We start from the raw sequence: 16,646 nt of genomic DNA on the forward strand, positions 1-16,646 counted from the left end.
CTGCTGAACTGAATGCTGCTGCCACAGCTCAGGTGACAGACTAAGCTTTGCTTTTGTATCACCCACTCAACTCTCCTGAGAAAACGTAGCCTGAATTCTCCAATTCATGCCTTTTTTTTCCCTTCTCCTTTTTACATCCCAGTGATGTCACTTGTCAGCCTGGTTTGAGCAAGTTGTGTCTGTGCTTCTTGAGAGCCCTGTAACACACCATCCTCCTGCAGCAGGTCTCTCAAAGGAGCAACCACCTCAGCTTCATTTTAGCATGAGGTTATTTTGAACGATGTGACTCTTCTTTGGTCCACTTGGCTACAACACAGATCTCGCTGGTGGTTGAGCTCTACAGGTTTTAAAATTAACTCCTCTCTAGCAGCTTCAGCATTGTTGTGATTTTTACATGTTTTTTTGGTGGGTGTCAGCTTTGTTTTGACTTACTCTGATGGCAAATCTTACTAGCACCAGATGTTAAAAGGCAGAGGGGTTGCTCCTGTTTTTCTTGGCACAATGTGTTCCCACTGCACCCTATTTAATATTATCTGAAGAGTAATCTGATTATTAGGAGAGATAGTGAAATAAAGCTTTACACAGATGATCTCTTTTCATCTCTTCAGCTGAATCTTCGAGGCACTGCATTAAAGGATGGGTTTGATAAGGAATTCATTGCTCCAGAGGGCAATTACCATTTTTGCTCCCTATGTTTCTCAATGGGAAGGAGCAGCAATGTAATCTCCTTCATCTGTCAGTGTAACTTTGAAGGCAGTATCCAGCCACTCCTCCTTGGGAGCTGTGTGTTCTGGAACAGACTTGACACAGTAGCTGTTAAATTACAGGGCTGGAGCAAACAGCATCTTAAATTTGGATCTCATGGAAAGTCCCAGAAAAGCAATAAGCACTTGGAGTACTTTTCTCTATCTAGATATTTCCAGCATGCTCACTGTCATGGTTTCTGTCTGCCTTCACACCATTTTATCCATTCAGGTGATTTTCAGGGGCACTGTCATTGCCAGTACTGAGGTATCCAGACTTTTCCCCTCCGTGGCAAAGGCTGGATGCCTGCAGGTGAACACCCTGGTGCCTGCTTTCCCTCAGTGAGACGAACAGCGTGCTTGCTCTTTGTGCAAGAACAGCCTATCCATGAAAAAACTGGCTGGTGTGTCCCAGGTAGCAATTCCTGCTCTAGTGTGTGGAAGGTAAAATAGTGCAGCCTCTTGGGGTTGGCCTGTGTTGGAAATGCCTTGTGCTGCTGCTGCTTCGCTGCTGCCAATCTAATCACTTTTTCTTTTGTCTGTCTCTTTCCTTTCCCCATCCTCCTTGTTCCTGTTGTACGTCTCTGTGTCCCGCAGTACAAATCTGTGTTTAGGTCCTACTCCCAGGACTTTGTGCCTCACAACCAAGTCTCCATACCTCCTTTCCTCTCTTCTGCCTCCTCCTCCTGCTCCACCCCACCTTTTCCGCCCGTCCATCCATCTCAGAGCTCTGACCTAGCGGTGCCCGCCGCAGCCAGCCAGTCACCCAGCACTGTGGATGTGCCAAACTCCTCTTCTCAGGAGAGCAGCTTTAATGGGAATGCTCCTGTCTGCCTTCCTTCTGAAACCTCTTTCACTGATTCCCTCCAGACGCCTTCGGTGAGAATATCCAAAGAGATAATGCACCTTAACGCAAGGCTGGGTTATTTGGGGTTTTTTTAAAGAAAATGTATCTTTATTAATACATGCTTAATGTAATCTGGTTTCCAAATGTGTGAATTACAGAGAGGTAATTTTGTATAGAAATGGTGGGTAGAAAAACTGAACAACATCAGCAGGTTGCAGAAATCATTAGCACATTTGTCAAATGCTGCTGAAGGGTGGAGAAGTGGCAGTAGGTTCCTGCAGTTGTAATACATAGCTGAGGAAGGTGAAGGAGTGGTTTGTGATGTTGGTTGATTCTAAACATGGGCTTGCATGCTGCAGCTGCTGCCATGGCAGGATTTGGTGATTGCTGCCCTGCTCCTTCCCAGGTCACTGCCAAGCCCCAGCAGCAGTGGGTGCAGTCCAGCTCTGTCTCTCCTCTGCATAAACTTGTTGCTCTCTCCAGGCTCCTGCTCTTTCCATGTGCCAGCAGCCCTAGCTGTATGCTTGGTGGCTGTGCACATTGGTGCAAAGCATTGTGTGTTGGTGAAGTTAGACTAACCCTGATCCCACACGGATACAGCACTACTAGTTTATGGTTCCAGTTCAGTTTTGCAGATCACTTGGCAAGTTTGTGCATTACAGCTTTTTTAAACATTTTTTTAAACAAATCATTGTCAACGCAGTTCTTCTTTTGTTGGCTGCAAAGCCTGGGATTGATGGGTTTAGAGCTGTCAGCACAGCTGACACACAAATTTTGGGAGAGGGACACTGTAGAGTTAATGATCAGGTTTTCACCCTTTGGATCTGACCTTTGTGTTGCATCTTCTTTGTGTTAGGTCTTTGTTACAGCTCAGAAGCCCTCAAATTTGGCAGAGTTTGGGCATGATGGCTCTCATCTGTGCTTGTAGCATAGTTTGGGAGCTACATTTGATACCCTCTGGACTGTAGGGCTACCTGCAGGTAGAACAGGCACCTGTGTGTCCAGCTCTGAGTGCTCAGCTTCTATAACCTTGAAATCCTCATGTGCACGTGGCACCTTTGAAGCCTCCTGTGGAGTCCGTGGCAGCTCTTGCAAAGCAGTTGCTGCCCTGCTGCAGCTCAGGGCCTTCAGGATAGTCCTCAAGAACCAGCAAATGATTACCCCTGGGAAAATACAGCCTTGGTGGCCAACGTTGGCCACTGAGCCAGAGGAAGAGCTCCCAGTTAGGTGACAGCAGCTGCCAAGAGCACTTCTCCCAGCCCACGGGCACATTCACTCACTAACACCAAGTGCTGGCGGGGACACCATCACGTATATCCTTTCATCCTGTCTCCCTTAGAGTGAAAACGCCAGTGAGGAAGCTGGTGAGGGTGAATATGTCAATCTGTATTCCTCTGGCCAGAGCAACGGGGAACTCCCTCGCTCTGAAGGAGTAAGTAACCCAGAGAGAGGGCACCGGGAAGGGGCTGCCTGGTGCATGCTGAGCTCACGCCAGGGCTGACACGCTTGGCACCTGTCTCTTCTGCTCACCATGGAGCTCCTGTGTCCATCCTGCTGGCAGTCCCTCTGCTTGCCCACTCCTGGCTTGGGTGGCCTCCTATTCCAGGGGGGAGAGCAGGCCGTGCTTCCAGGACACAGTGAGCCCCAGCAGGAGGCAGGGGCAGCTTCTCCTGCCACGCTGGTTCTTTTGCGCTTCGCTCTCTGTTTGGAGCTGCTTGCGTGAGGTTCCCTTCCAGAAAGCTGCACCCTGACCAGTATGATCCTGGGGCTGTGTCTATTCTTGTAACTGCTTTGGCTTCCCCATTTTAATACAGAAAGCCTTGTTCTCTGATTTATTTTCTTTTCCTTCACTGTTTGAACACAAAATAAGTGATTGATTTAGCATTGTGATCACACGCTGTTTCTTCCTTTAGTCAAGCCTCATATCTTAGATATTTCCTAGAGGAGACAGGGTATTTTCCATTGCAGAGAGATACTGTCTTCCTGTTGGCTCGTAGGAAGCAGCAGCAGAGCTCTGTAGTGATCTTTTTGCCTGCCCTCTTCTTGGAAGGCACATTTCCTACAGGATGTCTCCAAGACCTTTATCCATGCTGGTGTTAAATATGCCAAGAGATAGTGCTCCCATAACTTCCCTTCAGGAGACACATCCAGGCAGGCCCATCCTTTGAGCTTGTCAACTTGGAAGCAAAGGGCTTTGCAGATATAGTCTGGAAGAATCCTGCAGACATCAAGAAACCTGGGCTCACCAGTGTGTTTTCCAAGCGAAATGGATGCTGTGTAGGTTCAGTAGGTTGAATTTCCAAGTTTCAGTCTGCATGATGTTAAATAATTCTGAGCTCCAGCACTGCTAGATTAATATTCCCATTTGCCATTCATGGGTATTTTTCTCCTTAATAAGTGGCCAATTGAAAATGCTGTATCTTTGCTTGGAGCTCTCTACCTGCTGTTCCATGCCACGGGTTCAGATGGTTCTGCTTTTTTGCATTAGCCTCATTTTCACAGCTCTGAATTGTGAAGTGGAAACGTTGCATCATTGTGTAACCTCCTCTGATGGGAGAGGAGGGAGGTAGGAACAGTTGTATGCACCCGTCCCCCTAAGACAGGCTGGTTTGGGAGGCTGTGACAAGGAGGGGAACTGAAACTGGAAAGCCTGTAGCTGGCTGTGTCCATTGTGATTAAAGCAGAAGGCAAGTGTGTTTCAGTTGTAAGGGCTGGAGGCAAAAATAAAGTTGTGAGAGGGTTAAAATCCAAGACAACAGCTGACTGGTGTTGTAACTTTCAGCATTGTTTCACAATGTTAAAAGTAAACAGTACTAATTACACTAGTCTCTAGAGATGGTCCCAAATTTCCTGTCTAATTAACTTCTGTGTTTTCCTGGCATTTGGCATTAACTTGCATCAGTCTTTAACCGCTCTGCAGGAATTTACAGTAAAGGGCTATTTAGAGGCAGTCAGACTGTAAATGCAAGGCTGGCCATGGTGTAGGACCCGGTGTAATAAGGAAAAACTTCCTTCTCTTTGCAGGAATCTCCCTCTGTCAAAGACAGCCACTCCAAAGACTCCACACCCAACAGCAGTCCCATGGGGAAGGAAGGCAAAGATGGTGCTGAAAGGTGAGCCTGAGTCCACTGGTCCTCCTGCTGCCCAACCTTGAAGGGTACAGAGTCTCACCAATGTCCCATTAGCTCTGTCTTCTACCAGACTGTCTTTGGGGCTGCCTGTTCTGCCCTCTACCCTCTTGGTGTTCTCTGAACTGTTAAGTCCACATTTTTGCACAGCTGGTGAGCGATGGGATCCTGCTGAGGGAACATCCCAACAAGGTGTTGTTACTTAACTCAGGGAGCCTGCAGGGGTTGATGCAGCCTATGTTAGCCATGCTCAGCCCATCTCATTGGCAGTCCTGTCACTGACACTGGCTACTCTCTCCTGCTTCCAGGGAAATGTGAAAAAAAAAAAAAAAGTCAGTATTGCTGTTGGGAAATAGTTTTCCAGAGGGGAATTTCATCCTAACCCTGCTGGTCAGAGGCTGGCTGAGGCCCCGAAGCAGGAGGCTTTATATCTCTTCTAATGCTCTTAGCTGTCATTTGTCTATGTAAATGAAGAGGTGCAGGCTGTAACAGATGGGCTTCAGGAGGAGCTGAGTGAGTGCTTCCCTGCTGCTTGAGATTGCTCTTCAATTGCATTTCTAAAGAAAAAACAGAGAACAGCATTGTTTGTGCATGACAGTCAACTTCCCTCCCCCATTTTCCTGCAGTTGGTTTGAGGGGTTTAATCCCTGTAGTGAAGGAAACAATGCAGGAGTTCTCTGCACAGCTCACTATCTGCTGAAAGTACTGCCTGGTGCACGGGATTTTGGCCTGTGCCTGGGAAAAGCTATAAAGAATATTCATGGCTTTTTCTTTTTTAAGGAATACAGGCACGGAGTTCATGTGTCCAGGCACAAGTGTACCAGCCCTTAAGGGTAGGATGTACACCAAAAAAAGTGGATAGAGCTTTCTGCTTTGTTTTCCTGGAAAAAGAGAGCCTGTCATCTCCCCTTGTAGCAGCAGAGTGGGTCATGAGCTGACTAAGATATGTTCGTGTGGAGTGTGCTCAGGCTCTGTACGTTTGAGGAAGGGCTTAGCTTTGTGTGCACTAAAAATTTGGTGGATTAAGGAGACATGGAAGTGTGTACTTATGCAGGGCACAGCAAAATCCTGTCTGCCAGAAATGCAGGCAGACAAGTGTCGAGGTCCTAAAGGTTCATCTCTTTTTCAAGAGATGCACAAAGCAATGGAATTAGAGCTAGACATTTGGGCTTTTTTGAAAAACGTTTACCTCCAGGCTGTCTATGTGCTTACTGTTGTTCAAGGAAGGTTTGTACACTGAGAGCTTGAGTGGACCCAGCATCTCTTCCCCTGGATGGGCAATGACACTGATGGGCCTTCTTGTTTTCTTTTTGCAGGCAGCAGCAGTCACCAGATGCTTTGGAATCATCACAGTTGGAGGAAGAGGTAGATGAGCTATCCCTTATTGACCACAGCGAAATTATGGCTAGGTTGACACTGAAGCAAGAGGTAGGTGCATTCAGGGTTTGCTTTCATTTCCCTGGCCAGATTGGACTTGAGCAGCCTGATCTGGAGGGAGGTATCCCTGCCCATGCAGGGGGTTGGGATTTGATGATCTTTAAGGTCCCTTCCAACCCAAACCATTCCATGATTCTATGGTTTATACTCTTTGGTTTATGCTGTATTGAAATCTGATTCTTGGTGTTCACAAGCAAAGCATCAGCTTTTGTTTGAGGGGAAAAACTGGGTTGCAGCAGAAGTGGCATGTAGCTCTGTGTGTGCAGGCTGCTGTGAAAGTATGAGATGAGGGAGCATCAGCCATGAATGAGGGTTGAACAAATGTGAGATGTCTCTCTAAAAACCAGGCCATTTTGTGCCCTTTTCCCAGTCTGCCTCTTCCCACCTCTTCAGCCTGCAACATTCTGAAATGAAGCACCTGAGAGCCTGAGCAATAAATCCAGGTGCTGGTTTTATGGTCTGAGTTGGCCTTTCAGTCTGAAGGCAGGTTTAGCAGATTGCCTGAGCAGGACATCTCTTGCAGGTGTGGAAGAGCAGTGCCTGTTTCTGTATTTGAGGAATGGCTTTGTTTCTAACCTTGAGTGCACCCCCAAACAGCTTTGCTCATTCTTCTCTCCAACCAAGCTGGCTTTGACATGCAGCTTGAGGGAACGTGCAGGCTTTTGAAGCTTATCAGTCTGTTAGGGGGCTAGTCTGAAAAAGAGATAATGTATCATTTACTGGCACTTCTGGGGTGCCCTTTGGTTAGCTGAGGTGTGCAGGAGAGAATTCCCATCTTAGATATAGCTGCTCCATGGCTGTAATCCATGGGGGTTTTTTTCAGTGCTTTGCATATTGAAATGACAAAGACATTGCTAAGGGAAGCCTTCCTAAGGGAAGACATGACTCCAGTCTCCTTTGCAGGAATATTTCCTGTAAAAACAGAATTGAAAATCAGTGATTTCTGAATATCTGGGGCTAGCAGATCTGTGTCAAGCCTTAACTTCTTTTTTTATTACTTTTCTTTATGGTCTAGTGTTTGACTGGGAGTGGCCAGTTTCCTGCAGTATGAGAACTGCTGGCTGAGTGACAGATCAGTTGTGACTTGCAGCACCTAGAAGAAAGATGCTTTTAGAGAGTGGTAAGGCAGGGGGTCAAGTAGATAGCAGGGCTGTTTTATACTCCTGGTTATTGGATCACTTCAGGTGACCTCCAGCCAAATAGTTCCAGATTAGGGAATTGCTAGGTTTTGATGTTCCAGGAACATGAAAGTTGAATGCATGACCTCTCACCCCTGAGTACATGATCCCTCACTTTGGGACAGTTCACACAACATTACTGCTCTTGTTAATGGTCTTTTGGGAGTGTTTGGGAATCTGGGACATTTCTGTTCGTTCTTCTGTGGACTTGAGGGTTCAGCTTTCACAGAGCTTCACAGCCAGGCCTTGAGAAGTCAGAGACAGTCCTCATCTGGGACATCAAATGCTTTATTCAAATTCCAGGATTAAGCCCAGCACTGAAGACCATGTACCAGCTTGTGCTGTGAGCAGTGCCAGGAACATTGTGTGCTCTGCCAGTTGTTGCTGAGCTGGAACCCCAGAGATGGGAAACGAGGCCGAAGGGAGCTTGGGCCATGCCTGACATGTTTCTCTTCTCATTGCAGGGAGATGATGGGCCAGATGTTCGTGGTGGATCTGGAGACATTTTGTTGGTGCATGCAACAGAGACCGACAGGAAAGGTACAGTGGGTGCAGCAAACCAGGCTGAGGAGTGGGGCCCTTTGCTGCCTGGCTTCTGAATCCCTGCAGTCAGGATGTGGCTGCAGGCATCTGGGCCAGGGTGGGGGGGCTGCATTTGTGATCCTCTGAGCTGGGGGGGTGGACTGTGCTTATCTTTGGTGAAATGGAAGTAAGCTGGATAAGCACCTGCTCTTCTGTGGAGCAGCAGAGAGGGCATTAACCCCTCAGAGCCCTTGCCCAGATCTGGAAGGCTAGGTGCACCAGTAGAGCTGGTGACAGTGCTGTGTTGATGTCTTTGTACCTGCAGAGGTGCCTACAAGAGAAGGTGGTGTCACCATCCTCTTGTGGCATGGACCCTGTTTTCAGAGGTGCTCTTTGCCCTTTGGACTTCAGGGTGGTGCTGATGTAGGAGTTGCTGCAGTGACTGTTCCATCAAAGTGGGAGAGGAGGGACATTGGTTTGTATCTAATCACTTGCCTGGGCATCTGGCAAGTTGTCCAGGTGCTGCTCTGTTGACACCCCTTCACCTCCTAGTCCTGGTAGCTGTCCAGAACAGTTCAGAGACTTGACCCACAGTACAAGAAGGGAGATGAGGGGGAGGAAAAGGGAGGCTAGCAACCCTTAGCTCTAGACTTGTTAAAACCCCACTTTATCTCTCCAAACCCTGTCACCACCCACATGAGGCAGCTCCTTCCCAAGAGCTGTAGCAAAGACAGCCTTTGCCATGCTTCCAGAGAGTGATTTTGAACCTGCTAAATGTATTTGCTCTGATGACCTTAACAAGAATTGATCTCCTTATCTCCCAAGATACAAGGCAAAATGCACTAACCCACTGAACCACTCAGCACTCATGTTAGGGGTTTGATAGTCAAAGGGGAAATATCTTTCATATGCATTTTTAAATGGCAAGGTTTTTACTGCAGCATAAGTTGTTTGCAATCACTTACCAGCACCATTCAGCCAGCAAGAAAAATCCCTCCCCTGACAGTTCTGTTTCCCTGTTTACATTGGGCATCAAATCCAGGCAATAAGGACCAAAGTTACGACCATAGTAGAGAGGAGAAGGCAATTGATTGTGCCAAGACTAGGCATATATATAAAATAGTCTTAATTGGAAATATCCCTTACAAAAATACTGAAACTGGAATAAAGAGGCTCTGATTTATTCTTACTGCTCTCCAGAACAAGCATCACATTAGAAGAGCTTCTGTTGAAAGACAGCTACTTGGTAAAGGGACATATGCTAGACCTCCAGTCCATGGATGGGGAGCTCTGAGGATGCTGCCAGCAGTGAGGTGAAAGCCTTGGAGAACTCTCAAGACTAGGGAGAGCTAGAGCAGGATTTTAAATGCATGGCACTGTGGAGAGGGAGAGTGGCTGGGTGGAGGAAGCTCTGAACGGCACGTTTCTCAGAATAGTCCCAGAGCTCAGTCTCACAGGCTCTGCCAAGCCCCTGAGCTGAATGGAGCACAGAGGAATTTCTGCTATGCTAACCCAGTGTTTGGGTGACCGAGAGGGTTAATGAATTAAGCTTACAATGAGAAGAATTCAGGGCTTGTAAATCAATCAGCCAAACAGCACAGAGGGTAGAGTTAAGAGGCTTTCCTTTAAAGATGCATTTCTTGGCAGCTTCAAGTGCCAGAGCAGACCAGCTGTATTACCTCACATTGCCTTTTGGGCAGATGGGAACCCATAATAAATGTAACTCCACGTCCTGTTGCATGATGCTTCTTGTCCAGTTGAGTTTTCTAAAAGAGCTAAATGGAATAAGGGATAAAGAAAGACTTGAGGTCTTTGGGAATAAAATCCATGGTCAGTTAAGTGCTCACAGCCACACACACTTGCTGTGTGCAGGATTACAGCTGGATGAGACCTGGGACTCAACCCTGACATGACCACCCAGCCTCTGGCTTTAGAGCTTATGTCTGATTGTCTTTAACCAGAAGGCAGCAGCACTGTCTGATTTAAGAGCAGGAGGAAGCAGTGTCTCCCTGAGGCTCCAGCCAAGAGAAACACCTCAGGGCGGGAGGCAGGACCATCCCACCCTGCCCTGCTCTTTCTCACCCTCCACGTGCAAGGGATGGATTTTGCAGCACGTGGGTGTGGGGTGATCCCTGTCCTGGCTGAAACAAGCTTTACAAGTACAGCCTTGCCTGGGCAGGCACTGCAGAAGGTTTTATTCCCCGTCTGTGCCAGCAGTTGCAGAGCACCAGGCAGGGTGACCAAGCCCAGGTCTGCAAGTGTACTGCAGTCTTGACCTGAAATCTTCTTTCCTGTTTGCAGTTCCTGATTTTTCAAATTCCCTCCTTTGTGCCCTTGACAATTGGCCAAAGCCTCTGTGGTTCTGGGGCCTGCAGAGCCCATTTCTGCAGCTGAACCTTCTGAAGTTGGCTGCACACGCTGCGTCAGTGTCTGGGTTGTGGCAGGGTCGTGGTAGCCTCAGTTTCTGCAGTCCAATTTGCTCTTCTTTTGGCTGAAAATAATCCTGTATTTACACTGTCCTGGGGCAGATTGCCTGGAACACAGCAAGGGCAGAGGGTCTTCCATGTTGAAACATGTGCATTCTGATCAGGAGTGGCCCTGCCTTTCTGCAGGGCTCTGTGCTGCCTAAGCAGTGGTGACTGAGCACCCACCTCTCACCATCAGATCTTCTTTAGTAAAATATCCCCAAGGTCTAAACCACATTTTACCTTGACCCAATGTTGACAGTGCCTGTCCCACAAACAGATGTTTTTCAGTGAGCCCCTTGGTGGTCACATAAGCCAAACAGCAAGTGCTGCAGGTGGGAGCCAGGCCAGTGGGGACAGGGCGGTTTGGCTGTTGCTTTTGTGCCGTAGGGTCCATCTGCTGGTAAGAAACAACAGCACAGCATTTCTGTGAAGTCCATTCTTGTCAAAATGTGTCAGTGTCCTCTTCTGCAAGACTGGATTCAACCTGACAAGAAGCTTCCTTTGTCTGAAGACAGCACTGACTGAGGCTTTGTTGTCTTTGTAGATCTGGTGCTGTACTGTGAAGCCTTTCTGACTACATACAGGACATTCATTACCCCTGAGGAGCTCATCAAGAAGCTGCAGTACAGATATCCTTTTGCACGAGTCTCAATTCATCCCCACCAGGAACTCATCCTGGAAGGAGCTGGTGGCAACTTGTTTGGTCATGCTGACAACACAGTCAGTAATATGCTTGCCTTGGAGGTGTCCCAAGCAGCACTTCTTTCACCTCTGCACCCTGCAGATGGGAAGTAGTGGACATGACAGTAGTCTCCTGAGGGCCTTGGCAGAGCAGAAGAGCAGTTCAGATTTCTGTGTGTCACTGGGGAATTGGTCATTTGTTTGGGACATCTTGTTTGTAGAATGGGGATCTGCCTCCCAGAGGGGCCATGGAGTTTGCCTGCTTGGGCAGATGCAGTTTAATACTAGAAATTTAGTAATCATCAAGACCTCTTATCTCTTTTCACAAGAAATGCAGCACAGAAGATCATGTCCTCTTGGCCTCCTAGTTCTGAACTGAGCTTGGCTGGGTGAACATCAGCATTTCTGACCAAGTATGAAGAAGCTTCTGGTTGAGCAGGGAGCCTGCAGTGCCCTCCCCTGGGCTCTGATCCTGTGGCTCCCTTCCCTGTCAGCTGAGTGGGTCAGTGTCTGGTTCAGGCAGTGCAAAGACCTGATGGGCTTTGGTCCTGCAGCTGATGTCAGAGGGAGCCTGACATCACACTGTCCTGCCTCGCAGCTCATCACTGCCACCTGCAGCAGAGCCCTGGCTCCTCTGGGATCAGCGTGGCCAAGGACATGGCAAATCTCACTGCTGGGTGGTTGTCAGTGAAGAGAAAGGCTGGGACATTCCTGCAGGCCCTTGCCAACAGCCGACTTGCTGATAACCTTTCTCCCTTTCCCTTTGTCCACCTGGCAGAAGCTTTTTCAGCCTGTGCTGTCTCCCCTGCCACCTCTCTCCTTGCAGCAAATTGGGCACTGAGGAAGGTAGAGGTGACAGCTGAGATCTCTTATGAGACCAGATGCCACAAACCCGTGGGGAAGATCACAGAAGAGGAGTTGTGCTCATTAAATTCCACCTTAGAAAGCCGGGGACACCTGCTCTTCAAGCCTCAGTCCTGTGAGGTGTAAGTGCCTCCTCACACCCCTGCTACGTGCAGCTGGTGGCAGCTTAATACCATGTTAATTAGAGCCATATCAGAGTCCCTCATCTCCTGGAAATTGAACACCAGTTTCAGTCAAGACAGACTTGGAGGCTGTTCTGATGTTCCTTGAGGCAGCTGCTAGTTGTACTGATGCTGGTCTGACCACATGAAGTTGATTCCTTAATTTGCAACCAACATATGAGAAGTTCTGCCACTTCCCAGACACCTTCAAGAAGCGAGTCAGTAAGAACACCTTCTTCGTGCTGGTGAGAGTGGTGGATGAGCTGTGGTGAGTGGTCTTTGTTTTGGGATGGGAGATGTGGGGTCAGTAACAATACAGAGGTCTGGCAGTTATGAAGGTGTTTTTTAAACCCCATCTACAATGACAGTTGAAGTCCCCTACCCTGACCGGTGAGACATCTGAACCCTCAGCAGGTTCTCAGTGTGTCCTAACTGGGTCAGTGATGTTAAAATAACCAGTAAAGAGGAATCTGTAGGAAAGGAAGAGCTGAGAAGATGAGGAATTTTAGTCACTCTGTTCTGCTTGCAGAGTGACAAGACTCAGTACAGGTACAAACTCTGCTGCTTGATGACAGTCATAGCTCTGAGACCTTTCTTGGCTTTTCCATCTTTGTCTCAGCTTAGTGGAGCTGACAGAGGAAATTCTCAAGCTGCTGATGGACCTGGTCTTCCGACTGGTCTGCAATGGGGAGCTGAGCCTTGCCAGAGTGTTACGGAAGAATATCCTTGATAAAGTGGATCAGAAGAAAATGTTGAGCTACACCAACTCCATCAAACCTCTTGCAGCCCGTGGGGTGGCAGCCAGGTGAGGACAGATGCATGGAACCCTGCCTTTGTCTTATGAGAGACAATCCCTTTCTTGTGGACACAACAGTTTTCTCAGTCCAAAATAGAAGAAAGAGAAGACAACAGGTCACATTTGCTGAGCCTTTATACTTGATCCTCGTTTCCTACAGGCCAGGGACCCTGCATGATTTCCACAGTCATGAAATAGCTGAGCAGCTGACCCTCCTAGATGCTGAGCTCTTCTATAAAATTGAGGTACAGAGACAAGGATGGGGCAAGGGTGGTGGGAGGGATTCAAACATGTTCCCTCTGCAATCTCTGGTATTCTCTGCCAGCTTTTCAAGCACACCTGTTGGGTTGTAGGAGACAGCTGAACTTGTTTCAGCAAAGGGCTGTGACCACAGACTGGGACTGGGGATGTTGAAGCAGAAATCCTATTTTAATGTGTGGTGTTTTCTCACCCCTCTCCTCTTCTTCCTTGGCAGATCCCAGAAGTTTTGCTTTGGGCAAAGGAACAAAATGAAGAGAAGAGCCCCAACCTGACACAGTTCACAGAGCACTTTAATAACATGTCCTACTGGTAAGGAACAACTGCGGCACCAAACTCTGCACTGTTTCCCGTGTTATAAGCAGGGTAACATATATTTTTGGCTAGAAAGTAGATTCAGGGCACTTCCTAAAGACTCCTAAGCACAAGAGAGAGAAAATCAGGAGGGTTTTGGAGGGCACTGTTATGGAGGAATTACTGCCACTACCACTCAGCCCTTCAAACAAACATTCCCCTTGCAAATAAATGGTTCAGGGCCATCCTTGAAATTATTCTTTGCTGTGAATTAGAGTGCTCCATTTCATTTGGAACCCATCCTGATTGGTTAGTTAGTTACTGGCTTTGTAAATGAAACAAAAAGCAGTCTGAGGCCTGCTGAAGTGGGTTTATCATTCTGGGTTTTTTTCTCTCTGTTCTTCCAGGGTCCGTTCAATAATTATGCTACAAGAGAAAGCCCAAGACCGAGAGAGGCTGCTCCTTAAATTCATCAAGATTATGAAGGTACCAGCTTGGCTCTTGCTGTGAATGACACACACTGCTCCTTAAAGGAGCAGGGGAGTGGAACCTGGTTGGTAGAGCTCTTTGAGGCCAGAAAGCTTTTCTGATCTCTGGAGTAACTGGAATATTCTCCCCCTTCACAGCACTTGCGAAAGCTGAATAATTTTAATTCCTATCTGGCCATTCTTTCTGCACTGGATTCTGCACCCATCCGAAGGCTGGAGTGGCAGAAACAAACCTCAGAGGTGAGGAGCAGGCAGGGCTGTCATCTTCAGGAGAAAAAGATAACTGCGGTTGTGGTATGAAACAGCTGGGTGATGCTGACAGCTTAGCAGCATCCCGGGGTGGAGGGATGGCAGTGAATTGCTTTCCAGAGGATATAATGCCATGGTGCTGGAAGCCTGCAGAGTGGCTGGGGACGCTGGCAAGCACAAGTGGGGTCATGGTGCAGTGACAGGGGAGAGCTTCCTCCTCCTTCCTGCCAACTTGGTGAGGCTGAAGGCAACAAGGCTCTGTGTGTATGTGCTCAGGGTCAGGCTGAGTAAACCAGCTGGAGGTGTTTGCAGGGTGGCATTAACTCCCTGGCCTGCATGGCTCCCTGGGCAGAGGTTACAAACAACAGGGGTTTGCTGCAATGGTGTCACCATGGGCTTGGTGTTCCCAGGGCCTGGCTGAGTACTGCACCCTGATCGACAGTTCCTCGTCCTTCCGCGCCTACCGAGCAGCTCTGGCTGATGTGGAGCCCCCCTGCATACCCTACCTGTGAGTTGATCACTTCTTTCCTCTGCCATCACTCCTGCATGTTCAGATGGTTCCTTCAAGGATTTCTCAGAAACTTCTGCTCAGCTCAGCACTTTCCTTTTGCCCTACATCTGGAGTAAGATGGCAGTGTGCCACATCAACCCTTATGTCCTACAGCATGGGCAGGCAGGGGATGAGCTGTCTTTTTGTGAAGGCTTTTGTGAATTGACTGTGGCAAAGGAAAAATCAAGTGCTGGGATCTTTAGTTGACACTTTTAAACTATATTGTCTTTGGGGTCTGTGCACAGAAAGACAAATTCTCCCATGAGGTGCAATGGATTCCACAGTTTCAGGCTGCTTCTTGTTCCTCTGAGACAGCTCTGGTTCTGCAGACTGCAGAAACTGGTAAAAGAGGATTCTGCTTTGTCAAACATGCTGCTTCTTCCTGTTTCTAGAAGAAGGGTTGAAGCCATCGCCTTTCTTTGTAAGGGCCTTCTGATCTAGACACCAGATTTGCTCTGGGTTTACACCCATGAAACTTCTCCTGAGCAGCCTCAGCGCCCTTAGCGTGACCAGGAGTGCCTCACCTCAAGGTCCCTCAGCTGGGCATAGTAGGCACCTCCTGCCTGAACAGCTCCAGATCTGCTGCCAGGGGTGTGTTTCCCTCTGGTTTAGAGCTGCCGCTCTGATGGTGGCAGCATGGGAGGCTGTTAGAGTGCCCATGGCTGCCTTTTGCCTGGCTGTCCTGCCCTTGTGTGACTAACCTTTGTTCTTGTTTGCCTGCTCCCTGGCCTGCTCTCTTTCAGAGGCCTGATCCTGCAGGACCTGACCTTTGTTCATCTGGGAAACCCTGATTACATTGACAGCAAAGTGAACTTTTCCAAGCGCTGGCAGCAGTTTAACATCCTGGACAGCATGAGGTGCTTCCAACAAGTGTAAGTGCAAGAGGGTGGACAGAGCTGGCTTGGAGGCACCACTGTGGGAGTTGGTGTGTGGGCCTTGGCTGGGGCATGGGAGCCCCCACAGAAGGGATGGGGGGTCAGAAGTCAAAACATCATGATAGAGATGTGAGGAGAGCTTGGAAGGACAGGGCTCTGGTCACAATCTCCTTCCCTCTCTAGATTCTATGATTAGAAGCTGTGAAGACATTTTTCCTGTATTAGTTGTGAGATCCAGTAAAGTTGTCTCACTACTCTTTTTCAGACACCAGTTTTTCCTCCAGGTTTTGCTGTTGCTGGTTCTTGTGTTCTCTAGGATATAGAGACTTGTTTTTTTTTTCTCCAGCATAGTGATGAGCATGATGGTTCTTCCTCTTTTTAGTGTCACACGACAGGCACAAATATTGGGCACAGATTAATGCAGACCCCACAGTGGTGGGTGTTCCTTAGAGTAGGGCAGGGGTGTCTCCAAGGGGTCCCCAGATAGCTCCTTCTTTAACTGCTGCCCTACTCTGGTTTTCCAGACATTATGACATCAAAAGAAACGATGACATCGTGTCCTTCTTCAACGATTTCAGCGACCACCTGGCTGAGGAGGCCTTGTGGGAACTGTCCCTCAAAATCAAACCTCGGAACATTACGAGGCGGAAAACAGACCGAGAAGAGAAAACCTAGGAGGAGGGGTTGTGCAAGCAAGGAGAATGGCTCCACAGACACACCGAGGGCAGCTATGAGACTGGAGTTCAATGTTTGTACCTGTCACTGGACGACACACCCTCCCTCCCAGCTGGCAGCGATCCCTGGGTGTGGGAACGTCGGGCTCCCGCAGCAGCCGAGGAGCGACCGCACGTGTCGGCCGCCAGGGGCGGAGATCAGCCGGTGCTCGCTGCCCTTGCCCTCCTTCTCCTCCCGTCCCTCTGTGCCATGGATCAGCTTTAACCCCGGGGAGAGAGAGAGCTTTGTGGAAGGAGGGTCCCACGCGAGAGCGTTACTGGGTTGCTGGCTGCATCTGGGAATACTCGGGCTGTTTTCATCCGCAAAGGAGGGTCAGCGAGAGCTCAGCACCCACAGGTCACCGGAGCGGCGTTCAGCCGGCAGCAGCAGTGG

General features: G+C 48.6%; 1 protein-coding gene across 1 annotated transcript in view; it reads left to right on the forward strand.

The window, feature by feature from the left end:
* The window catches only part of RAPGEF1 (Rap guanine nucleotide exchange factor (GEF) 1), an 82,560-nt gene extending 66,203 nt beyond the window's left edge, over positions 1 to 16,357 (forward strand). The window contains exons 11-23 of the mRNA XM_009998881.1: positions 4,615 to 4,703; positions 6,035 to 6,146; positions 7,798 to 7,873; positions 10,868 to 10,952; positions 12,205 to 12,297; positions 12,649 to 12,834; positions 12,986 to 13,070; positions 13,301 to 13,395; positions 13,785 to 13,863; positions 14,004 to 14,105; positions 14,525 to 14,622; positions 15,408 to 15,536; positions 16,064 to 16,357. Coding sequence (XP_009997183.1) covers positions 4,615 to 4,703; positions 6,035 to 6,146; positions 7,798 to 7,873; positions 10,868 to 10,952; positions 12,205 to 12,297; positions 12,649 to 12,834; positions 12,986 to 13,070; positions 13,301 to 13,395; positions 13,785 to 13,863; positions 14,004 to 14,105; positions 14,525 to 14,622; positions 15,408 to 15,536; positions 16,064 to 16,214 — 1,380 coding nt within the window. The 3' untranslated portion in view covers positions 16,215 to 16,357. The remainder of the gene's footprint in view (positions 1 to 4,614; positions 4,704 to 6,034; positions 6,147 to 7,797; positions 7,874 to 10,867; positions 10,953 to 12,204; positions 12,298 to 12,648; positions 12,835 to 12,985; positions 13,071 to 13,300; positions 13,396 to 13,784; positions 13,864 to 14,003; positions 14,106 to 14,524; positions 14,623 to 15,407; positions 15,537 to 16,063) is intronic.
* Positions 16,358 to 16,646: the final 289 nt, after the last annotated feature.

This window comes from Chaetura pelagica, unplaced genomic scaffold (assembly GCF_000747805.2).
Source record: "Chaetura pelagica isolate M959 unplaced genomic scaffold, ChaPel_1.0 scaffold405, whole genome shotgun sequence".
Classification (NCBI taxonomy): Eukaryota; Metazoa; Chordata; class Aves; order Apodiformes; family Apodidae; genus Chaetura; species Chaetura pelagica.